The sequence below is a fragment of the Macrotis lagotis genome, chromosome 5, assembly GCF_037893015.1.
Source record: "Macrotis lagotis isolate mMagLag1 chromosome 5, bilby.v1.9.chrom.fasta, whole genome shotgun sequence".
Classification (NCBI taxonomy): Eukaryota; Metazoa; Chordata; class Mammalia; order Peramelemorphia; family Peramelidae; genus Macrotis; species Macrotis lagotis.
Window position 1 is genome coordinate 80,060,787 of NC_133662.1, and position 25,986 is coordinate 80,086,772.

The 25,986-nt window shown below is 34.9% G+C and overlaps 1 protein-coding gene across 2 annotated transcripts in view; it reads left to right on the plus strand.

Moving 5' to 3' along the window:
* ORC3 (origin recognition complex subunit 3) overlaps positions 1-25,986 on the plus strand; it is a 120,245-nt gene that overhangs the window by 56,850 nt on the left and 37,409 nt on the right. For both annotated transcript variants that reach the window (XM_074187122.1, XM_074187123.1), the window contains 2 exons: positions 18,483-18,599; positions 19,926-20,005. In XM_074187122.1, the coding sequence (XP_074043223.1) occupies positions 18,483-18,599; positions 19,926-20,005 (197 nt within the window). The remainder of the gene's footprint in view (positions 1-18,482; positions 18,600-19,925; positions 20,006-25,986) is intronic.

Below are 25,986 nucleotides of genomic sequence, written 5' to 3' on the forward strand. Positions count from 1 at the left end.
CAATGTCATTTTTCTATACAGGAATACATGTAGTTCATCATCATTAAATCCCTCATATTTTCCCCTTCTCCTTCAATCTCTATGCTTCAGCTGAGTCCTGTATTTGAAGATCAAACCTTCTTTTCAGCTCTGGCCATTCCAACAGGAACATTTGAAATTTCCCTGGTTCGTTGAAAGTCTTATCTTTTTCCCTGGAAGAGGACATTCAGCCTTGCTGGGTAGTTCATTCTTGGCTGCATCCTAAGCTCTTTTGCCTTCCGGTATATTGTATTCCAAGCCCTACAAGCTTCCAATGTAGTTGCTGCTAAGTCCTGTGTGATCCTGATTGCAGCTCCACGATATTTGAACTGTGTCCTTCTGGCTGCTTGTAATATTTTCACTTTGACTTGGGAGTTCTGGAACTTGGCTATAACATTCCTAGGGGTTAGGTTTTTTGGGATCTCTTTCTCCAGGGGATCGGTGGATTCTCTCCATTTCTATTTTTGCCCTCTGCTTCTAGAATATCAGGGCAACTTTCCTGTAGTAATTCTTTGAAAATGATGTCAAGGCTCTTTTCCTGATCATGACTTTCAGGTATTCCAATGATTTTTAAATTATCTTTCCTAAGTCTGTTTTCCATATCAGTTGTTTTTTCAATGAGATATTTCACATTTTCTTCTAATTTTTCATTTTTTTGGTTTTGAATTATTGATTCCTGATTTCTGGTAAAGTCATCAATCTCCCTGAATTCTATTCTTTGTCTGAAGGATTTGTTCTCCTCTGAGAGTTTTCTTATCTCTTTTTCCATCTAGCCAATTTTGCTTTTTAAAGCATTCTTCTCCTCCATAACTTTTTGAACTGTTTTATCCATTTGACCTAAGCTGGTTTTTAGCATGCTATTTTCTCCAGCATTTTTTTGGATTTCCTTGACTAAGCTGCTGACTTCATTTTCATGTTTTTCCTGCATCTTTCTCCTTTCTTTTCCCAGTTTTTCTTGTAACTCCCTCATTTGATTTTCAAAGTCTTTTTTGAGCTCTGTCATAGCCTGAGCCCAATTTCTGTTTTTGTTGGAGTCTTTAGATGCAGGACCTTGTGCTTCCTCATCTTCAGACTGAGTATTTTGATCCTTCTTGGGCTCATTTGCAAAATATTTCCCAATGGTATTCCTCTTTTTTCTCTGCTTGCTCATTTTCCCAACCTTATCCTGTTTTGGGGGTGCTTCCTAAGTTTTTGGGACATCCCACAAGGGTCTCAGTGTGTGTGAGTCTCTGTCCTCCCTCCTGGTCTGTGAATAACCATATGCGCCCCCCCCCCCCTGCCATGGGGCTGAGGTTGGGGGAGGCCCTGCTATTCTGTGGGGGGGCCTAGACTGCGATCAAGATCTGAAGGTGGTCAGAGCCCCAGAGTCCTGTTCCAGGGGCAGAGGATAGTCTCTCTCTCTCTCTCCACTCCCCTCCCTAGGTTCAATGGGCTCATGCCCTGGGGTCTTCTGCTTACTGCCTCTACCTGCTTCTGTTCCTGTATCTGGGCTGTGCTGGCCATGTTGCTCACTGTGTGCCCTGAGGGCTGGGCTTCAGGTGCTCGCTCTGGCAGAGGTCCCCCACTGTTCCCCCAATTTGTGCCTGATGTTCCCTGGGGTGTAACTCAGGAAACTCCCCCGCTGCTGTGAGCTGTGGCTCCCAGTGCCCTTGGGCTGCCTCCGGGAGGCTGAAGTTCTTTTGCTCTGGTGGGCCGTCCCTCTGGTGAGCTGCCCAGCCAACTCCAGGGAGCAGAGCCTTTCTGCTCTTTTCCAGGTTACCTTGAGTAGGAGAACTGCCTCACTGGGTTCCTCTGTGGGTTCTGTCTCTCAAAAGTTTAGAGTCCTTAGCTTATGAGTTTTATGAGAGAGAGCCCAAGACAGGATGCTTTCTTGTTGCCATCTTGGCTCTGCCCCTCCTTAATTAATCTTTATAGTTCTTCCAGAATTTCATAGGAAATCCTTAAACCAAGGTAAATTTTAGGTCAGAGAGGAAATTTACAAATCATGGAAAAATATCAAAGATTACTGTGAGTATTTTAAGAATGGCTTTATTAGCTTACAGTTGAGGTGTCTAGTAAAACTCCAATAGCCAAAAGCTTTTTACTGCTAAAATTTTCCATAGAAGTATACTTGGCCTAGTGTAAGATTATAAAGACAAAAAGCAGGATTTTAAATACCCATTAAAGCCCTATTACTTTTGTTTACCATTAAATCTTTTTTAGAGAGCTCTCTAGCACATACTTCTATCTATTGTTATTTGTTAAAACTCTCTTTTGGAAGGCTTTTATTATTGATCTATCTTAATTTGTACTTCAAGGGCTTACTTGTTCTGTTTAGTTCCAAAGTACACAAGTGGGAACTGTGAATTAAAAGGCAAATTAAGATCTGATATCTGAAAGAAAAAAAACAACCTACCTAATAATTAGAGCTCTGCAAAAGAAAAATGGGCTGCCTCTGGAAGCAGTGGGTTTCCCTTCATTGGATATCTTCAAGAGAAAGCTGAATGGCTACTAGTGGTTTTATGCAATCAGGGATTGTTTTTGCACCATCACTTGAATTAGATAGGTACAGAAGTCTCTCCAACTCTATGATTCTGTATTGTATGACATATAAAAAGTTTGAGAGACAGTTTCTGGGAAATTAGCAATTATTTTATTAAATTTTGACTAGCAAATAATTAATAAGAGTCATTTGGCTATCTCTTAAACCAAGGATTAATCATGGCAGTGATGCTTATATGTCCATGAAAGAGTAGATATTTCCAAAAGACAGTAATCAACTCTGATTAGTAAACAAAGAGAAGAATGACTATTATTATAATAAAAGGTAGATCTAGTCTAATGAAAGACTGGGGACTGATTTTGATTATGTAATTTTTACTCCTCAACCACCCTCAGCCCTTGGACAGTCTAAACAAAAGGATCCCCCCCCCCCCCAAAAAAAGGAAAAAAAACCAGCCTGAGTAGAACACAATGAGCTTCTCAACTTGAGTGAAGTCCAAACATGTTTGAGAATAAAGTTAATCCAATCTCAAAATCAGCACTGTCCTTCAGATGCTGACTGAATAAACTATAAGGGACCAATTTCTGAATGAAGAAACAGAAAAGGAAAAATCCCTGAATCTCCCCAACAATAAATGGTTATTACTTAAGAGAGAAATAAGCTGCTATGGATTATAATTGTTACATCATGAAAAGTTTTCACCTTCTGACATATAGGAAAATATTTCACTCAAAAAAGTGTGATTTTGGAATATATTTTGTCATGGGGAATAAAAGTATAATTCTAATATTTTTCTCTAGCCTTGAACAAAAATCAGTATCAGGTTCCTAAAAGGACAAAAAAGGACTTAAGATACATTTTTTGAAGTTTTAATTTAGCTTATATGGAATATTTTAATAAAACAAAAATTCCTAGTGTTTTCTAGTTAAGAATGCCAGGATCTCAGAAATCACTAGATAATTTATTGAATAATGAAATGTCACTAGATATTCATGTGAATATCTATGAAGAGAGCAAAATGAAAAATTGAATATAATTATGCATTTTTAGAGTTTACATTTGTGAATATGTGTGTTATATAGACATACATACAAGACTAAGAGATATCTTTGTCCTACTGCATGTATTAGGCATGGATTGAGTTCAAACCAAAAATAGTACACAATATTATTAATTGCCTTGGGCTATATTAGGGTCTGGATCCCCAAAGCAGAGAATGCAAGAGGAAGCAAAATTTCAGATCAAAAGCAGCCAAGAACCATGCCTAAACTTTCAGGTAAGGGATTGCTCAGAATATAGTTTATTTGTAGTTGCTGTGGAGTCAAAGTAACTTTCTGATTAGAAGGTGAGTTTATCACAAGTGGATTATTTTAGAAACAAGAACAGGGGAAGACATGTATTTACCCTGGGCCAAAATCATGCTTTTCCTGTATTAGTTGTGTTTTTTGTGGCACAAGTTACATCTGACCTAATCAAAAATAATATTATGATCAGGCAGAAAATTTTCAGTTCTACAGTCATCTATTAAGCATCTCCCATACAAAAAGAATTGTGCAAAGTAAAGGGTTGTCTCACAACTTTGAGCAATCTTTTTTATTCGTTGTGTTCTGTTCTCTAACATACTTTTGAATTAGAGAATGTGATATTAATAATTCCTCCTTGTTTTGTTGTTCATTCCTGTTGAACTTCTGTTTTTGAATTCCTAGAGCATTCTTATCTCTTATATTTTTGTCTTTATACCAGTTGTCCCACATGCCTGAAATGCTCTCCCTCCTAGCAAATGCCTCCTAGAATCCCTGTCTTCCTTTAAGACTCAAGCTATCTATATGGAGCCTTTTCTGGTTTCATTCCACTCCTCCAACTGTTAAGTCTTCCCTCTAAGGTTGCCTTCCATCTGCTTTGTATGTATCTTTGTCTTAAAGTTTGAAGAAATTCTGAATGATAAAGTCTTATGTAGGGACTTATCTTTAACCACACTTAGTTGCCAGGAGGAAAACCAGAGGTACTCAGAAAAGCCAGAGTCCATAGTCATAGCCCTGATGTCAGGAAAAAGCCAACCTTCTCTGTCAAGGCATATGATTCCTACTTCTTCCATTCCTACTTCTATATTCCCTAAATCTAGGCCTTGGAAATGAGATGCAACTAGTCACCAAAAATGCCTTAAGAAGGAGACAGAGAAGGCATGATAAAACACTTTTATTGAGGCAGGTGGGGGATTCGTAATCCCGAGATACTCAAAGTGGATAGATACATACTGGTGTCCTGGATTGGAGCTCATCCACAGAATGTGAGGAAAGCTGGGTGAATTTTTAGAGTGTTCTTATCTGGATCAGTTAGAACCAGACCTTGGGGACTAGGGCAAGGGGACCTTGGGCATGGGATATGGGTCAAGGATTAGTATTGGAGGCTAACTCTCGCTGAGATGAACAGAGGGGGAAATTAGCAGTTAATTAATATTCAAACACCCTGCCATATATTGAACCATTACTGCTAGTCTTATTCTGACAAGGGTGAATCAGTTTGGTTTTTTAACTTCCATGGGGCATTTTTCATTTACTCTGATGTAGTCCTTATAATCTTGAATACTGTATACCTTTTAATTTACATATTATCTGAATCATTAAAATGTAAGCTCCTTGTAGTCTAGGACTAATTTAATTTAGCCTCTTTCCTCAGTGTTTAACACAATGCCTGGAATATAGTAAGCTTGTTGATTGATTTTTTTTTTATCATATACAATGGGACCTCTGTAGTCTGACCTCATACCTTTTAGAATTCTCAGATTTCTGGAATGACTAAATTAGGGGTTTGTGAGGGACAACTAGGTGGCATGGATAGAGCACCAGCCCTGGAGTCAGGGACTTGAGTTCAAATGCACCCTCATACATTTAATAATTGCCTAGTTTTGTGGCCTTGGGTGAGTCACTTAACCCCAGTTGCCTTAAATAAAAATTAAATTAGGCATCTGTGGATAGATTTCAGCAGTTCCATGAACTTGGATGAAGAAAAAAATACATCTTTATTTCCACTAACTTCTAATTGAAAATGAGCATGTCCTTCAATTATTTATAAAACATCTTGGGAAAGACTGATAAAGATTAAGAAATAGATAAGAATCCCTGTACTAAATCTATAAGGATAGACCCAAAAAGACTGTTGGTAAGCTTCTTTAGGTCAGGGACTATTTGAGTTTATCCCCAGCTCTTAGCCAAGTACATTCTATGCAGTAAGAGCTTTAATATTCTTGGGTGATTTAATTAACCAGTAGGGAAAAAACTGAATTAGCCGCTTGGTTACACAATGAGGTTTTATTACCTTTTACCATTAAATTTTCATGTGTATATATCTTATCTATGCAATTAGATTGTAATCTGCTTGAGAACAACTAGACCTAAGAAATACTTTTCTCTGCCTCTGTCCAACACTTTATTTATTTTGTGCTTTTATTTCTCTTCTCATTACTAATATTTCTGTGTGTATTGGAGACTAAAAGAAAAACCAGAAAGGATGAAATTGTTGTAGGAGAAAAAAATTAATTAAGGGAAATTCAACTACAGGATAGACAGTAAGGTAAAATGAATTTAGCATTTGCCTAATGAGTTAGATAATCCAAGACTCATCACTAACTATGAACATGTTAAAATTAAAGAATCCCTGCCTTTCTTAAATCAAAACTGTTAATGCTGGAGTTGAAAACCAATAAAGTGACACAAATAGATTTAGTGAACATTCATACCACACTGTAACAAAGAGAAAGTGGTACTGGCTAACTGTCTATCTTATCACTGGGCTATGGGGTGTCAAGCATGGGAAATGCTGCTGCCCAAAATTTCTTCCTAATGGAAAAAAAAAGCCCTCTGATATCTAGACAGAAAAATTGCAGACTTTTTGGCAGTAACTAACATCTTAAGTTCCAAGATCAGTACAAACGTATTTTTATCACTTTAAAAAAAAAAACTTGGGGTGGCTAGGTGGCGTAGTGGATAAAGCACTGGCCTTGGAGTCAGGAGTACCTGGGTTCAAATCCGGTCTCAGACACTTTACCTAGAAAATTACCTAGCTGTGTGGCCTTGGGCAAGCCACTTAACCCCATTTGCCTTGCAAAAAAAAAAAAAACCCCTCAAAAAAAAGAAACAAAAAGGACAGTGAATTATTCGAAAACAAATGTCAAAGATTCAATCTTAGTTGGTGTTTTTTCTTCTCTTTTCTCTCACATTACTATTCATTCTGTATACAAAATTCCTAGTTACAATGTTAAAATGGAAAGGAAAAAATATACAATAGAACTGGTTATATCCATCTTGACTCAGATAATTTTCTCTGTATTGAACAAAATCAAGTAAATAATTGGGATAAAGAGGAACAGTATTGATATGGCTAGAGAGGACCACTGAATTAAGACATATCATTCAATATAATATTAAGTCATGTATTCATCTCCACATTTCTTTGTCTTCATTCCTATTTTTAATGGGCAGTTTCCTCAGCCAAAGACAACAGACACCAGATTCCCACCTTGGAATGTTTATATTCCCATTCTGATCATGATGTTGCTTTCTTCTTTAACCTTGTGTTGTTAGACAGATGTCTTTGCTAGACTATTTCTTTCTAATTCACAGGTGTTCTCAACTACTTTTCATCTTGTTTGTTGCATTCCAATCAGCCTGATTTTTTAACTTCTTGTTCTCTGTAATTTGTTGACAAATCTTTGTGGCTGCTTCTAGAAGGTTTCTTATAATCACCCTCTTACTCATAGGAAAAGTTGATTTACTTCCTTCTACAATGTTTTATCATTATTATCCTAATGTTCATTATGTTAGGTCCTCCTTTTCTAATTACAGAGAGAAACTTCAGACTCAATCTAAAGGAAGAAAAATTAGGAGACTATTAAAATATCTTAAGCATGAAATGACTATGGACTGGATTAGCATGGCAGAAATAACAATGGAAAAGAAAAGATAAAACTTGTGGTACAAAGATAAAATCCCAGAACTTTGTAGAATAGGAGCTTATCATCAGGTAGTAGGAAGATCTGAAACAATGAGTTTGCTTCTGAGCTTTTTGAGTTTGTAATAGCTAGTTTCTAAGTTGAAACCTCTGGTAGATAGTGTGAACAGTGGTCCTTTTTTTAAATTTTTTAAAATTTGTTTAAGCCAGTGGGGTTAAGAGTGACTTGCCCAAGGTCTCACAGCACTTATTAAGAATCTGAGGTTGGATTTGAAATCAGGTCCTCCTGACTACAGGGCTGGTGCTCTATCCACTTTGCCACGTAGCTGCCCCATGAACAGTGGTTCTAAAACTTAGTCAGCTTTAATAGTGGTTGGATATATAAGACTAAACCCACAACTTTCACTGAACCTCTTTTCTGTTGCCTGCTTATTCCATGCTTTACTTCCTATTTGGTGCTTTACTCTAGACCACTGCATTCTTTTGGTCTCATTTGGGATGCTGGTTTGTTCTGGCCCCCTCTAAAGGTATTGACCCTTGGCTAAGCCCATCTATGCTGCAGAATATTTACAGAGTGCTAAGGAAAGGTATCAGCATGACACCAGATTAAGATGAGTCAGAGCAGAGGTAGATATACTGGTTTCTTTGTCATGTGACTTCCTTCCCTGGTCTCTTTTTGAAATTTCTTCTTTTCCTTACCTCCTTTAAACTACCTTGGCCCCTCTGGCAGTATTCTATTCTTGCATGCCCATTTTGATAACTCCTCTTCAGTTTCCTTGCTCTTTACAAAATAGAACTGCTATCAAAAAGTAGCTTTTCCCAGCATATATTTTGAGGCTCCTTGGTGCAACTAAATTCTGACTCTTCTATTATAAAAGCAAATATGCTAGAACTCAGGCTTGCCCTTTAGTCCTGCAGATAAGTATCCTGTGTAAATGTTTTGTTTTAAAATTATATGTGCTTAATGATTTATATATTCTGAGTATTTATAAATGTGTATATATATATATATGTATATATAATGATACCTTTCTTGTATTATGGTAGTCATCTTATTTAAGATTCTAAATAGCATAAACATTTGTTTTTAACAGAAGTAGACTGCCACTGGGGAATTCTACCTTCATTTTTCAGTTTAACCATGAGCTAGGAGATAATTTTGGACCAATATTCCAAATGCTCTGTCTTATCTGTGTTTTTGTTAATTATTTATTTTCCTGAGTGCTTTGAAATAAGATTAAACATGTTTTCAGATATGGGCTCTCAAGAGCAAATAAAAATTTTAAAAGTTTCTGCTTTTTTTTTACATTGATTGCATATGAGTATGTCTTCCCTGTGTGCCATATCTTATCTTTTCCTACTTGCTAGAGAATAGTCAAGTAAAAAATATTTGTAAGATCTTTTACATTTGTTTTATTTATTTAAAAGTTATAAATTATTTTGAAATGAGTGTTGTATAATATAATTAAACAAGGAACAGAATGTGCCCAAGTACTTTGGCAATTGGCATTGCGTTTTATAATATAATAAAATGTTAGTACAATTCTTTTTCCTATCAGAAGTGAGAAAAATACTGAAAATAATGAGTAGTTTTACATAGAAGAAAGAAAAGTAGAACCCAACAATTAGTGTTTATCTTTAGAACTATTGGCAAGAAAGACTCCTAAAAGAGTTTCCTGACTTCTTCCAAAATCTTACAGGACCATATTTAAAGCATGAAGAAACAACTCCCCTTGGGTTCTTAAGTATATCTGAATTTCTTAAGCAGAGATTGTGCTACTCTGACTAAATCATAGATGTATCAGAATTTCTAGGCAGAGACTGACCTAACCTGTCTTATAGGATCATAGTTTTGGAGCTCAAAGGAATCGTAGAGGATATATTTTAAAGATGAGGAAACTGAAGTCCAAAAATGTTTAGTGACCTATCCAAGATCACACAGGGAATAAGTGGCAGAGCTAGAATTTTCAACCCAAGATTTTTTGGTCCAGTCCTCATTCCATTATATTTAGCTAATTCCCTACTTAAGTTTTCTCAAATTCTTTATTCATCTTCTAATTATTTCACTGTCAATTTTTTTAAATTAAAAACTCTACTGTTCTTATGTCCTTACAAACTCAATCTTCCATTTAGTCAGTGATGAATATATATACAAAAACAGGTCTTCTTACTTCACCTCAGCTAGTAGAAGGGGCAGCTAGATGGTGCAATGGATAGATTGCTGGACCTGGGGTCAGAAAGACCTGAGTTCAAATCAGCCTCAAACTCTTATTAGTTGTGTGACCCTGGGCAGGTCACCTAACTTTGGTTTGCTGCAACTTCCTCATCTGTAAAATGGAAATAATTCCATGTTTTAATAATTGTAAAGCAATTAGCCCATAGTAAGGGCTATTTAAATGTTAACTCTTATTATTATGATTCTCTTTTTCCTTCCAAAGTCCTTCACATTGCTTCCAGGCTCATTTTCCTTATTGTGTCATTTATTTGCCCAAAACCTTTCAGTGGTTCCTTATTGCCTGCTGAGTAAACTTCAGGCTCTCATTTGGTAATAAGGCCAATAATATTATATAGTACTCTGTTACTATCTTACCACTGTTAGAGAAGAAAGAGTGATGACTCAGGAATCAGAGGAATTGGATTCAAATTTTATCTTGGAAAAATCACTTTTGAGTCTCAGTTTCTTATCTATAAAATAAGGATATTGGACCATGTCGTTTATGAAGTTCCTTCTCACTCTAGACCTGATTTAACCTAATCTAACCTAACCTAATTGGCTCTTCATTAAGGAAGTTCTGATTTCCTACCAGAATAGTTAATAAACCCATACCAATCATGATGTAGTATATTCCACTTTTGAGTTTCTAATGATTAGAAATATTTTCCTTTTATAGAGCCAAAATCTACCTTCCTGAAATTTCCTTAATTTTGGTACCCATGGGACCAAGGAGAACCAGCATATTACATAAGAGGTACTCAACCTGCAGGGTCCTGATGCAGCCCAAAACACTGCTGGCTGTGGCCCTAAGCATATTAAAATGTAATTGGGGAAAAATTGTAAAATTCAAAAATAAATAAATAAATTTATTTTAAACAGTGAAAAATGTAGTTGGGAAACATTTTATAAAATAAAAATATAATAAAACATAGATAATCATATTTTAAAACAAAGTCAGGGATCCTTAAATATGGGTTAGTGGGCCCCATTTCCATCTGAGTTTGATAGCACTTTTCTATATGGCAGTCTTCCATGTACCTTTAAAGTTATCCTATTCCCTCTTGTCTTTTGTTCTCCTGACCAAATATTTTGAGTTACTTCAACTTATTCATGTGTGACATAAAACTGAATCACTTCAACAATGATAATTATATATCTTAAAAAAATAGGCAGCAGATTCTATTTAGTTCTGTATTAGGTAATTACTATTTAGAACTTTTAGTTAGAACTCTTTATAAGTAGTTAGTAAAAACTGAAACCTTAAAACAGTAGCTTTCTCAGATGGCAGAGGTTTCTTTGTCCCTTGCTCCAAGCTGGAAATTTAATTATCAGCCTCTATTTCCTCTTTTCCCCAGAAATTTCATTGTCAGTACCTCCCTACCTCTAATTACCACAAGGGTACAAGGCTACTGCCTTTTGACAACATTGAACCTTTCTGATCTAGGTAAACAATCTAGTAAAACTGAACACAAAGGTTCTCTTAATACAAACTCAGAGCATTGTTTAGGAAGTCTACCTAATCTTACATGCAGGATTGTATTCAGAATATGAATAGAAAAATCTAGTCTTTGTAAAACATTTAAAATGTGATTTTCATTCTATACCTGGAATTCTGCTAAAATTCAGACATTAAAGTAGGCTTGAAGAAAATTGTGGCCTTATGTCATCTTTGTGGTTTTGCTATACCTTTGATGATTCATTTGAAATATTAAGTACGAATTCTTGAAATGGTCAGGGATACCACTTCCCCAATCACATAAGCAAATAAGTATAAGTGAAGTAAAAGAATGGGTAAAAAATAATAATAGGTATAGATGCTATTGTATTTATGATGGAGAAATTAGCAGTTATCTGATTAAATTCAGTAAAGATAGTTTAGACCTCTGCATGGGGTCGGCATTATACTAGACATTGAGGATACAAAGATAAAAAATAATTCTATTAAAGTAGCTTACATTCTACTTTGAAATAACAAGGAGGAACAGATATACATATGTGTGCATATATATATATATGTGTATACATATATGTGTGTGTGTATGTACACACACACACACACACACACACACACATACACAAACAAATACAAAATACTTGCCAGAGAGGAAAAGCAGTAGCATCAGGAAAAGATCAGGGAAAGTCTTATGTAGGACATGGTCCCTGACTTGAGTGTAAGACTACAAAAGTAATTTCTACCTAGACTGTGAAATTCAAATACCCAAGAAGTTTGTAATTTATCCTACAGGCATTTTGGTATTATTAGAGTTTCTTGAACAAGGAATGACAGACCTGTGCTTTAGGAAGATTATTTCAGCAACTTTAAGGGGATAGGTTGGAAACAGTAGCAAAGGAGAAGTAACGAAACCATTTGTCCTTATGGCAATAGTCCATGCAAGAAGTGATGAGAGGGGTGGCTAGGTGGCATAGTGGATAAAGCACTAGCCCTGGAGTCAGGAGTACCTGGGTTCAAATCTGGTCTCAGACACTTAATAATTACCTAACTCTGTGGCCTTGGGCAAGCCACTTAACCCCATTTGCCTTGCAAAAACCTTAAAAAAAAAGTGATGAGAACCTGCACTTGTGACCATGTGAGAGAAGTAGTTGAGTGCAAGAGATATTATGGAGATTGAATCAACAAAATTGGTTGTGTCATGTCAAGGAAAGTAAAGAATAGAGAGCAGATCCAAGTTTGAGACTGTGTATTACTGATCTAATGGAAATTGAAAAAAAATTATTTTATTCTTTGACTAATTTTGTTTAAAAAAATTGTAGTTATCTTTAAAACCAAATTAAAATACTTTTACTTTTATGCTTTGTTCCATAAGAGTGGGCAGTGGAGGGTAGACTGCTATGCTAAAGGTTTAAAAATAGATTCTCTTCAGCTATCACACTTTCCTAGACATTATGTAACTATACATACTTCATGAAAAATAAACCAAATGAACAAAAAGCAAATTGACATAAAGAATATTTTTAAGAAATTGAGTTCTGGGTTTAGAACCTATATGGCAAGGAAGCCAGAGAAGTCAGGGGTTGAAGTATAGTCCAGAATGGTAGTGCTGCAGTGTTATGGGAATTGTTGCAATCATTATAATGCCATCTACAAATAGAATTATTTGGAAGACCATATAATCCATAGGGAATTCCTTTATGGCCTTGACTTTGCCCTGGATTTTCCCCATTATAGATGGCAGCAAATAGCTTTAATAAGTGTACTTCTCCTTGTTCTGACTCTTATGATAATTATCATGTGGTCACTAAACAGAATTTTTTTCTATTATATATTCCAAGAAGTCTTAAATGATTTTAATGTATAATAAGAGAAAGTTTCTAAAAGGGATTTTGTCCTAGGAAATAAAATACTTTTAAGAAATCATCAAATAAACAATGGTATCTTATAGTCTCAACATCATTCGGTTAGTTGTGAAATGGTGAAGCATAGTCCATTAATGAATATGATTTTTGAAAGCCTTCTTGTTTCTTAACAGTACACATATAGATGACTTTGTATATAAAAATTTTGTAATAAATGTGAGAACAAGCATCTCGGTTGGTAATTTTTGATGTTCTTTCAGTTTCCCATCCCCTCTGATTTTTTTTTTTTTTGGCTTTAATGGGATCTAAGACTTTTTTCCATGCTTTTGGTAACTTCCCTTTCTTCAGATATCTGGCATATTGATCCCTATGTACAAAATATCTATTTGAATGAAAAATTCATAGCAGCACTAGAAACAAATTTAAATGGCCATTGATTGGAGAAGGACTTAAATTATAGAATAAGAATGTAATCAGATATTGAACCCTAAGAAATAACATCTAGTATCCCTTTCAGCTTTTAATATATAGTTATGAATACAAAAGAATATATGAGATCATATAAAGTGACAGTGCAATAATGGCAACCAAAAGAATAGTGGATATTGATAACAACTGTTTAATTAAAGGCAATGCTGTGGTAATAATTACAAGTTTACTTTATTTGCACAAAAAGTCAAAAATGGATTATGAAAACAAAGATGATATGCCTGGACTGTGTTAAAAAATTAAAGCAGGGGCGGCTAGGTGGCGTAGTGGATAAAGCACCGGCCTTGGAGTCAGGAGTACCTGGGTTCAAACCCGGTCTCAGACACTTAACCCCATTTGCCTTGGAAAAAAAATCCCTAAAAAAATAAAATTAAAGCAGTCATATAACTAATTAACATATTCCTTTCTTTGCAATTTTTAAAAATCTAGAATATCACACTAAGCCACTTGAGTATTTGAGTATTTATTTTGTTGTTCTTTAGTTTCTGTTTTAAAATTTGAATACTTGTAGTTGTCAAGGAAAGTTTTGGTAAAATATATTTTTAAAGGGGGGGAGGGGATTTATTTCCAAGACCATTGTCAGTGCTCATTCAGGCCCATATGCAGGAATGTGCTGGTTAATAATTCTCCCAGAAAAAAAAATTGTACTCATGACATAGTTTAAAGTTAAATCTGCATTGTTTATATTTTTCCATCACTTTTTTAAGTCTAGATAATCAACAGAATAATAACCCAAGTCCTCATTTGTGATATTTCTGATTTCAAAGGTTAAATGCTTTCATCAAATATTCAACAATTGACTTTCATGAGCTGGTATAAGCTAGTTCCCATGTACCAGTGGACCATATCACTACACTGTATGGAGGTGAAGGAGCAGCTGATTGGGAGCACCGTAGTTCTCTCCTGACTTTTACTATTTAATAACCATGCAAGCCACTTCGTTTCTCAAAAGTTTCATGTCTTTTTCTTTTTTGCAAAATGGAGATTATAATGACTGTTCAACTTTCTTTATTATATAGATTAGTAAAAAGCAAGTAAAATAATGAATACTTGCAAATGTGAATTATTATTTTCATATACATATGCAGAACATCACAATATTAATGTCCATCATGATGCTGCTGAATCAAGAGAAGATTAAATTATATTCATTGTTACTGTTTAAGAATTTGTGGAAGTGTATAGTACATTATGGAAGAAGGTTGTATTGATGTTGTTGTCAAGATTTTTGTCAACAATTTTGCAGCATCTCTCAGGTGGGTCAGCTTCTCTCAGGTCAGCTTTCCACTCCAATCTGTCCTCCAGCTACTAAAGTGATTCTCTAAAAATGCAGTTCTAGCTTTGCTACTTCCTTAGTCTGTAATCTCCAGTGATCCTTTCTATCTAGAATTCAAAACAGAATTTCATATTTATTATTCAACCTAGCCCTTTTTACTTTTCCAGCCCTTTTTACTTTTCCAGTCATCTCACACCTTACTTCTGGCAAATATATTTTGATTTCTACAGTCCATTGTCACGATCCCTACTTACTATTCCATGAACGAGATATTACATCTCTCGACTCTGGGTATTTTCTCTGGTTACCCCCCATGTGTGGAATGCTTTCCCTACTTTTCCGCTGACTTTAGACTTCCCTGTTTTCCTTTAAGTGCCAACTAAAATTCCATCTTTTACAAGAAACCTTTTCCAACCTCACTTCTTTTTGATGCCTTCCCTCTGTTAATTATTCCTATTTATCTTTTATATAGATAGCTTTGTATATATTTGTTTGCATATTGTCTCCCCTTTAGATTGTAAATTCCCTGAGGGCAGGAACAGTCCTTTACCTCTTTTTATTTCCCTAGTGCTTAACATAATGCCTGATATATAGTAGATGCTTAATAATTGTTTACTGATTGTTGAATAACAAACCTTTATTAAGCACCACTGGAGACACAAAGAAAAGCAAGAATAGCCTCTGCTCTGAAGGAGCTCACAAACCAATCGGGGAGACCAATTTGCAAACAACTATGTGAAAACTAATATTTTGCAGTCTAAATTGGAGATAATTTCAGAGGGAAAGCAGTAACCTTAAGAGGGCAATGGGAAAGGCTTCTTGTAAAAATTTCCATCAGAGGGGCAGCCAGGTGATGTATCAACCCTGGAGTCATGAGTTCAAATATGACCTAAGAGACTTCATAATTACCTAGCTGTATGACTGGCAAGTCCCTTAACCACATTGCCTTGCAGAAACCTAAAAAAAAATTTCCATCAGAAAAAAAAGCTTAATTTCTTTTTAAAATGAAGGTGTTACTTCACAACTATCTGGTTAATTTCAGATGTCTACAATGACTAATCCCTGAGCATAAGTTATTCAATATTTTATTGTGGTTATGATTTGAAACCAGATTCAAGAAATAATTTTTCATCACTGTGAGAGTACAGAATAGGACATAAAGTGAAAATAATTTTAAAAAGTACCCTTATATCATCTTAGGTTGAAAAGTAGAAGTGGAAAATAGGTGTACAGTACAGGAAAGGCAACTTTGATTTCAGTTCCAAAAATCATCTTGGAATACTCTTAGACAAAAGGATTTTATAGTGTGATGTTTCATGCAGTATGTAAGTTTTATTTTCAGATCATTTGTAAAATTTGTCAGGGACCATACCTATGGACTACACTACAGAAGATGAACTGCTTTGAGACAACCTCACTTAGTAAATCTAATTTTACCAAGACAGAAATAAACAATATGCAATGCAAGCCAGTATGAAATGTGATTAATAATCAATGACAGCTATCTTTTTTAATACCAAAACTCTATTTCAAAGCTGCCAGAGTATCCAAAAAAGCAAATTATTAAATACTGAGTTTATGCCCTCTGTGTTTTATAATTTTTTATGTAAAGTACTTATATTGTGCCTTTTTTATGTTATAATTAATGTACCATTTTGAATGGGACTATTTTCAGTGTGATAGACCTCAGAGCTTACTTTGTCACTTCTTAGATTATTCATCAGCAAATTAAGTGAGTAGCAGGAAAACACCTCAGAGCTGAAAGCATGTCTTTTATTCCTACAGTACTTTAAATGTAATGAGCCATAGTTTGTTGAATAAGGAATTTATTTTTTCCTTGAGTAGAGAGAAATTATTGAACTAGTCATTTATGATTCCAGTTTATTTGACTATATCTACATTTGAGCAATTTTTTTCAGCACAGTAGAGACCTTAAGATAATGCTTATCGGTTAAATAAGTATTATTGAACGAAGCACACAGTATGGTAGTTTTACGTCTTCTATTTGACTGCTTAGGAAATGAAATTTTGACTACTAAGGATACTTCGTTAATGTTAGGTTTTAACATTAGGAAGTCAGGGAAGAAAATGTTTCAGGTAATAGAGTTTGAAAACACATCCTAGTAAAGAGGTCATTTGTATGGCTGTGAAAACTTAAATTTATTGTAAAAAAAATTTAAAATACTTTGAAAAATCAAATATTACACTAAAAATACATGGAATCAGACAGGTTTGTCCTGAGAGGATGTCTTACCCCACCCCCTGCCCTTTGCAGAGGTAGGAATTGATAAATATAAAACAAGGCAGAAGACATAGGGCTTTTTTCTCATATAGAGATTAGCTTTGCTGAGGTGTTTTTTTTCCCTTCCCTTTTGAAAAAATGTTTGTTATAAAGAATGACTTCCTGAATGGGGAGAAGGGAAAGGGGAAACACAAATAAATATAGACAGTGTAAAAAAAAAAGATCAATAAAAATATTTTTAAAATAAAAGAGGGTAAAGAAATGCATTAGAAGAGGACAGAAGAAAAGAGACTACACTGGCTTTAGATTCTTGCTTTCATATAGTCTTCATTTTCTATTCTACTGTGTATATGGAAATACTCATTTCATGTGGTATTAAATTCAGAATAAAGAAATAAATTTTTTAGGAGCAGCTAGGTGGCACAGTGGATAAAGCACCAGCCCTGGAGTCAGGAGTACCTGGGTTCAAATCCGGTCTCAGACACTTAATAATGACCTAGCTGTGTGGCCTTGGGCAAGCCACTTAACCCCATTGCCTTGCAAAAAAAAAAATCTAAAAAGAATTAAGTAAAAAAAAGAAATAAATTTTATAATGTATGGAATCTTGGTCTGCAAGCTCAGCAGCCCACAATGGTCAAGCCTAAGGAAATATATGCTCCTACACTATAGTGATGTATTTTCAAATTAGAAATATGAAGGGCTTCTGGTGCTTAAATAGTCCTTGAAAATCACTTCTCATTCAACTTATAGACTGTTTTCAAAAAGAACCAAGAAACAATATAGAATGATAGAATTGAGTTTCGCATAATGACTGGATTGAATGAGTTCTTAGTCTATATATATTTTTACCACAGAATGATGAGGAAAATTTTACCCCTAAATTTCTTCTTTTTTTACTCTTTTTTTTATGGTTGAAGCAAATTTATTTCTTGTAATAATTGTGAAAGCATATGCTATTAGTAGCATTTCGTTAATTACATTGATTCATGAGTAATTGTGTATGTTTTTCTGGCCATCTATCTCATCATACTCTCTGATGCTGATAAGGTAATAGAGTAGTATTGGACATTTGTACAGAACACTCTTGCTCCATATTTGACTCTTGAGAGGTGATTGTTACAATAGAACTGCCAATTAGATGCTCATTTGTACATTTGCCCATCTCTGCTCCATAACCCTATAGCTTTAGAAATATATGACTACTGGAAATATTAGAACTGATTCTAGCACTTGTAAAAGAATATCTGGCTAATAATCATTGGATGAAAAATGTATTTAATATTCAAATTTGCCTTCCTCATATCTTTTGTATATTGTTTGTCTTTTAAAACCTGATGAATTGAGGTCTCCATTTTGTAATTCAGAATCTGCTTATTAGTTGGTTTGCTATAAGTTTAATTGGAAATAGTTTATTTTTTGATAAATTTCTCTTGACAAGGTATAATTGCATCACTTTTGTTGTTGAATATTATATTGACATTTTCTAAATGCTATTTAGGAAGAAACTCTGAGATTCCTGGAAGAGCTTCACATTTACCATGAGAATTTCTTCTTAATTCTGAGGTGTCTTCATGCATTCATATCTTCTCTTCCCAAGTATCCCTTGGGCCGACAGGTAACTAATACATTCTGTTTAGAAATCTATGAAATAGGAATACTGTTAGTTATATATTTTGACTTCCTGAGCATTTTAGAAATCAGAATTTGGAGTAGAGTTATATCCTGTTTAAAAAAAAAAGTTTTACAAATCTGAATCAATTTTAGCTGCACATAGTAGTACCATTAATTGAAAAAAAAAATTTCTCTCCACATGTTTACAACTATAAACAGCCACATTTCACAGTATGATCAGCTTCTCTATGATATAGCTGAAATGTGTAAATCTAATTTTCTTTTCCAAGTCACCAAAGTCATATGGTTTGTCAGCTTTTTTAGGGGAATTTAGTGTGAGATTTTTAAAAAATTAAGTCATAGTTAAAATGTTTATTGAACTGAACTAAGTTGAAATTTAGTACCAGAAATGCAATTAATTTACTTAGTTAATTCAATAAACTAAATTGTGTGTGCCTGTTTTCTCAATTTCAAAATGAGAAAATTTTCCTCTACTTTTAAACAAAGTTTAATTCTGTAAAAGGAAGAAATGTTACATGAGATTAGTACTGCTTCATATAAGACTTTTAGTCTAGAATTCCCTTCTTTGAATACTTATTATAGGCAAATCATTAGAAATACAAAGACAAAACCAAAATGCTTCTAGCCTTCAAAGAGCTTACATTCTGGTAAAGGGGAAACATCATGGGGATACAAAGCAATACAAAATAATTTTAAAGAAAAACACTACAACTAAGAAATCAACAAAGGTCTTATCCAAGTTATGGTATCTGAGGCCTGTTTTAAGGCTTTTAAACTTTTTAAGGAATAGCACATATAAAATTACTATAGTGGAAAGTAAACTCCACAATCAGGAAACAGCTAAGAAAACCAGACATATCAGATAATCTCAAAGAATCACAGAAATACTGAGGTACAGGTACCTGTAGGAATTGATGGGTACAGCAGATTATCTTGGAAGAATTTGAATTTACATCATTTTCAGAGATCAATTGTGAAGGAATTTCTATTGTTTTTGAAATAATTGATATAATTGAGTATGTGTTTATACATTTTGTGTCAACAACCATGTCATTTTTCCCTTTTATTATTTTCTAATTAGTTTTGTATAGTATTCAATGATATCAGCCTGAACTATAGACATATTTACTTCATTTAAAGGAAATTCTTATAAAGTATGCATTTCATGATACATCTGACATCAACTGAAGACAATGACCATTTTAATAATATTAATTGGGTTCTCGAAGGTACAGAATTTTGACAAGCTAATACAAAACAACTTCAGCATTTGTTTTCTGGTTCCTCACTAGTTCATATTCATTTTCAGATCAGAGAGCTGTATTGTACATGTTTAGAAAAGAACATTTGCGAGTCACAAGACTATGAGCCTGCTGTGCAACTCCTCAGGTATTTTTTCTTCCTTCTTCTTGTTTTAATTTCTATTTAATTTATAGAATTATGAAATGAGTAAAGTGTACCCGGTTCTTTGGATACTTTCCCTAAAAGCTCACAATGGCAGCAGAAAGTGGGGCTGTAATCACACTTTAATAATATACAGTCAGTGAGTGCAGAGACAGATGGCAGTACAGAAACAGGACAGCTAGGTGATGCAGTGGTTTGAGCACTGACCCAGGAGTCAGGAGGACCTGAGTCCAAATTGGGCCTTAGACATTTAATAATTAGTTAACTGTGTGACCTTGGGCAAGTCACTTAACCCCACTGCCTTGAAAAGAAACAACACCAAAAAAAGAAAGTACAAAAACAAGCAGCATGAGGGGGCAGGGTCCAGAGGCAAGTAAGTGGCATGGGGGCAGGAGAGGAGGGGAGGCAGGCAGCATGGGGAGAAGGATGGAAGTGGGAAAGACACAAAGAGTTACTCATGAAGCCATGGATTAGAGTTGGTAATGTTGGGCAGCATAAACCCAAATGGAGATGGGAAGAGTATCCAAGGCACAAGTTTTGTGTCTCATTTTTTTTTAAGATTTTGGTGGGGGACAGACTCTTACCTATGACTCCTTGAGGTTAGTTCCTTAACTTATCTGCATCATCTCAAAGTTTTCAGAAACATTTGATGCTCTTCTACTTTTACTGCAGATATCTGGAGCTTCTCTGAGGTTTACAGATCATAGAATCAAAAAATGTCTGATAGCAAGGCCTAGATGACTTCTCCTGATGTAGCATATAGTATCTGGATGTGATTTTTTAGTTAATATATGATAGTTTGCACATTATATTCCTTTGATCAATCTGTAAGTGACTTCTAGATTCCCCTTCTCAATCTTACTTTCTGCTATTCTTAGTTTATGCTGGCTACTTATAAACTTACTAAACTAGCTAGAAGGGAGGGTAGTGGTCAGCAGGACCAGAATAACATACAATTTTACCTACAATTTACATACAACTTTATGTACAACATTTTAGTATGTAATTTCTTCTAAAACTCTTATTTGCCTAGGAATTTCAGAAATTTTTAAATTTAGATTTTTGTATAATTCTCAGTGGCAACTAGGAGGCTCAGTGGACAGAGCATCAGGCCTGGAGTTAGGAAGACTTATCTTCCTGATGTCAAATCTGTCTTCATAAACTTACTAGCTGTATGATGCAGGGTAAGTCACTTCACCCTGTTTGCTTCAGCTTCCTCATCTATAAAATAAGCTGGAGAAGGAAATGGCACTCCAGTATCATTGCCAAGAAAATCCTAAATAGAGGCACAAACAGTTGGACACAACTGAAATTACTAAACAAATACTCCTCAATATAGTGGTCAAAAGCTTAAATTATGGTTGGGATTGACTTATGTTTTTAGTTATGTTTTATGTGCCTTGGTTTACATTAAAACCATTACACAGTCATCTTTGGTTGTCAGGGAATTGGAACTCTGGTAGTCCAAAATCCTCTTGGACTGGCCCTACAGCAGGGGAAAATATGAAGGAACAACCCTATCATGAGAATCAGTCCCATACAAAGGAATTCCCTTCTCAGTAGCTAGATTGGATTTATATTAAGTGAGATCATGGAATTGAACCACTTTGGTGGCAGAAAATGTACCTCAAGTTGCTATGACATGTTTCAGAAGTTGCTGAGCTAGCATTATAAATAAAAATTATATTTTAGTGCATTTAGCTGTCAAAGGGTAACTTATTAATACTGGCAAACAATCCATTTTTCACAATTTATGGATTTATTTCTAGGGTCTATGGTATTTTTTTAATTTAATAAAATTAAAGATTATTTGGCTGGAATGGAAGAGAAATCAATTTTCTTTGGGTGGTATCTTGAATTTCTACAATCAGTCACACCATTTTTTCTCAATAAGTGCTAAATGTTTATATTAAGAAATATTTCAGGATCAAGAATCTATATACATCTGGGGCGGCTAGGTGGCGTAGTGGATAAAGCACCGGCCTTGGAGTCAGGAGTACCTGGGTTCAAATATGGTCTCAGACACTTAATAATTACCTAGCTGTGTGGCCTTGGGCAAGCCACTTAACCCTGTTTGCCTTACAAAAAAAAAAAAGAATGTATATACATCTATAGATATAAATGTGTGTGTGTGTATGTATAAAACATGTGTATGTATGCATGCATGCATATATGTAGTTCACTAGGCAATTTGCCAAAGACTCCTGCGCCTGTGTGTGTGTGTGTGTGTGTGTGTGTGTGTGTGTGTGTGTGTGTGTGTGTATTAAGATTTGAGACAACATAGAGGCAACAAATAGGAGTACAAGAAGTCTTTGTCAAATTGCCCACCTGAGATTAGGAACATAGCAGTTGAGCTGTGTCACTGGGTTTAGTTCTGGGTGTCAATATTAGGAAGGACATTGTACAGTGAAAGGCAACCCAGAATGAAAATGGTCCTCCAGATCATGTTACATGAAGATCAATAGAAAGATGTTTAAACTTGGTGAGAAGATGATTTGAAGGATCTGATAGGTATTTTCACCCATTTGAAGATTTCTTGAGGCAAAAGTTAGAAGCAAAGGATAGAAGTTATAGCAACTGGTCTAGGGTAGCGGTTCCCAAGATATCTCAGACCTAGGAACTGCAATGAAGTGCCTGAAAGTGCCCTGAAGATTCACTACTCTGAACCTAAAAAATTAGGGGAAATCCAACCCTAAGAAGTAGAAGTTCAGCACAGGAGCTAACTTCACCCAGGGTAGACCATTCCACCCAAGATTGCAACAGGGGACAAAACCTGAACCTGGCACAAAATTCCAAATCAAGAACAAAGCTGAAGAGATTTGTAAACTAGAGAGGATACTGACCTGTATCCTACCCAAAAGAAAGAGAATTCAACTGCAAGCAAAGATTCAAAGAAAAAATGAATTTTCCAAAAAGAATATCTGAATACTCAGAAAAAGAAATTAAGAGATGGAAAAAATGAAACAAAGACTCTGGGGGGGAAGTAATTGGAAGAAGAATAAGTTAACTTGGAAGAGAAAGTAGTAAACTTTACCCAAGAAATGAACACCCTAAAAATTAAAATATACCAAAACAAAACAATGACTCTAGGAGACAACAAGAAGTATAACAAAAATCAAAAGATAAAAAAGAAGAAAATATATTTGATATCAAAAGCAGCTGGCCCAGAAAACAAATCAGGATAAGGTACCGATTGCCTTAAAATCATGATTTAAAAATAAAAAGAAGCTTAGACATTATATTTCTTTTTTGTTTTTTGCAAGGCAATGGGGTTAAGTAACTTCCCCAAGGTCACATAACTAACTATTAAGTGTCTGAGGTCAAATTTTAACTCAGGGCCTTCTAACTCTAGGACCACTATCTGCTTTTGCACCTAACTGCCCCCTAGATAATTATATTTCAGTAAATCACAAAGGAAAAAGACCAGATCTATGGGAACCAAAAGGTAAAGCCAAGATAGAAAAGACTGTACTTATAACCTCCTAAAAAGAATCCTAAAAGGAAAAACGTCCCAGGAATATCATAGCCAGCAGAAAACTTTATGATCAAAGGAAAAACACTGCTAGCATACAGAAAGAAGTAGGTCAACTAATAAGGAACTACAATCAGGATCATATAAGAGCTGGAAGCTTCATTTTTAAAATTAAAAGTGATCTTGCTATATATTTTTCCAAAAGTCAAAAAAGATAGATTTACAACTATTAATAACTTAACTTGCAAAACTGAGTATCATTCTACAAGGGGAAAGAATGACCTTTAGTGAAAGAGAGTAAAATAATATTTTATTTTTTCCCAAATATATGTAAGTTTTTGGTATAAGTTTTATTTTTAATTTTGAGTTCTAAATTTCCTCCCTCCTTGAAACTGTAAGCAATTTTATATAGATTATACATGCAGTTCTGCAAAATCTCTTTCCATGTTAGTCATGTGGAAGAAAACAAAGGCCAAACAACAACAATAAAACCACAAAAAAAGGGAAAATTGTATGTTTTGATCTACATTCAAACTCCATCAGTTCATTCTTTGGATATGATAGCATTTTTCATTATGAGTCCATTGGAATTGTCTTGAGTCATTTTTTAATGAAAATAGCTAAGGCATTCACAGGTGATCATTATATAATATTGTTGCTATATACAATGTTCTACTTCTGCTTACTTCACTACATCAGTTCATGTAAATTTTTCCAGGTTTTTCTGAAATCATTCTAAAAAACAAAATCAGTTTGTTATAGCACAATAGTATTCTATTATAATCATATACTACAACTTGTTTAGTCATTTTCCAATTGAGGATTATCTCCTCAATTTCCCATTTTCCACTACCAAAAAGAACTCTATAAATGTTTTTGTACAAATAGGTCCATTTCCCTTATTTTTTTGCAAGGCAGTGGAGTTAAGTGACTTGCCCAAGGTCACACAGCTAGGTAATTATTAAGTGTCTGAGGTCAAATTGGAACTCATGTCCTCCTGACTCCAGGGCCAATGCTCTATCCACTACACCACCTAGCTGCCCTCCATTTCCCTTTTTTTAAAAAAAATCTCTTTGAAATACAGACAGTAGTGGTATTGCTGGATCAGAGGGTATACATAGTTTTATAGCCCTTTGAGCATAGTTCTAAATTGCTCCCCAGAACTGTTAAATTGGTTCACAATTCTACCAACAGTACATTAATGTCCCAACTTTCCCACATCCCCACCAAGAGTTATAGGCATGGCTAGATGGTGCAGTCGATAGAGCACCGGCCTTAGAGTCAGGAGTACCTGAGTTCCAATTTGACCTCAGACACTTAATAATTACCTAGCTGTGTGGTCTTGGGCAAGCCACTTAACCCCATTTGCCTTGTAAAAAAAAAAAGAATTATTTTAATTTGTAGTTCTCTGATCAATAGTTATTTAGAATTTTTTCATATTTTTATAGATAGCTTTATTTCATCTAAAAACTACCTATTCATATTTTTGACTGTTATTGATTGGGGAATGTCTTGTATTCTTTTAAATTTGATTCAGTTCTATATGTATTTGAGAAATGAGGGCTTTATCACAAACACTTTATGAAAAAAATTCTTCCCAGCTTTCTGCTTTTCTTCTAATCTTGGTTGCATTGGGGTTTTTTTGTGCAAAATCTTTAATTTTTAAAAATGTAATTTAAAATTTTTTATTACTATTTATCTTTCCAATTATATGTCAAAATAATTTTCAAAATTCATTTATGTAGAATTTTCTCTTTCTCACCCTTCCCTTTCCCCACCCTAGGATAGCAAGTAACCCGATTGATATAGGTTGTACCTGTATAATTGTGATACACATATTTCTTTTTTTATGTTAACATTTTATTTGTTTTCTAATTATATACAATAGTAATATGTACCTATCATTTTTGTAAGGTTTTGAATTTTACAATTTTCCCCCTTCCCTCCCCCCCACAGAAGGCTGTCTGATAAGTCTTTACATTGTTTCCATGCTATATATTGATGTAAATTGAATGTGTTATAAGAGTAAACATAAACCCCCCTCCCCCTCCCCAAGAAGATGAGAAACCTCAAGAACAGTGAGAGAGAGGGAAAAAAAAATGTACTTCAGTCTGTGTTCAGGTTCCAGTGGCTCTCTGTCTTTAGGGTGAGTTGCTTTCTTTATCATAAATCCACCAGAGAAGTTGTTTCAATATTTTTCCCACAGTTGCTATTACTAGCTGTACCTCCACTCTATTTCTCCCACTCTCATTTAGTCTATTCTCTCTCTCCTTTCATCCTGGCCTGTCCAAAAGTGTGTTGAATCTGAGTACCCTCTCCCTTGATCTTCCCTCTCTTCTGTCACCTATTCCCCCTTCCTTCCCCCCATTTCCCCTTATCCCATCCCTTTCTTCTTATTTTCCTCTAGGGTAAGATAGATTTCCTCACTCTATTAAGTGTGTATGTTATTTCCTCTCTGAGCCATTTCTCATGAGAATGAAGGCTCACTCATACC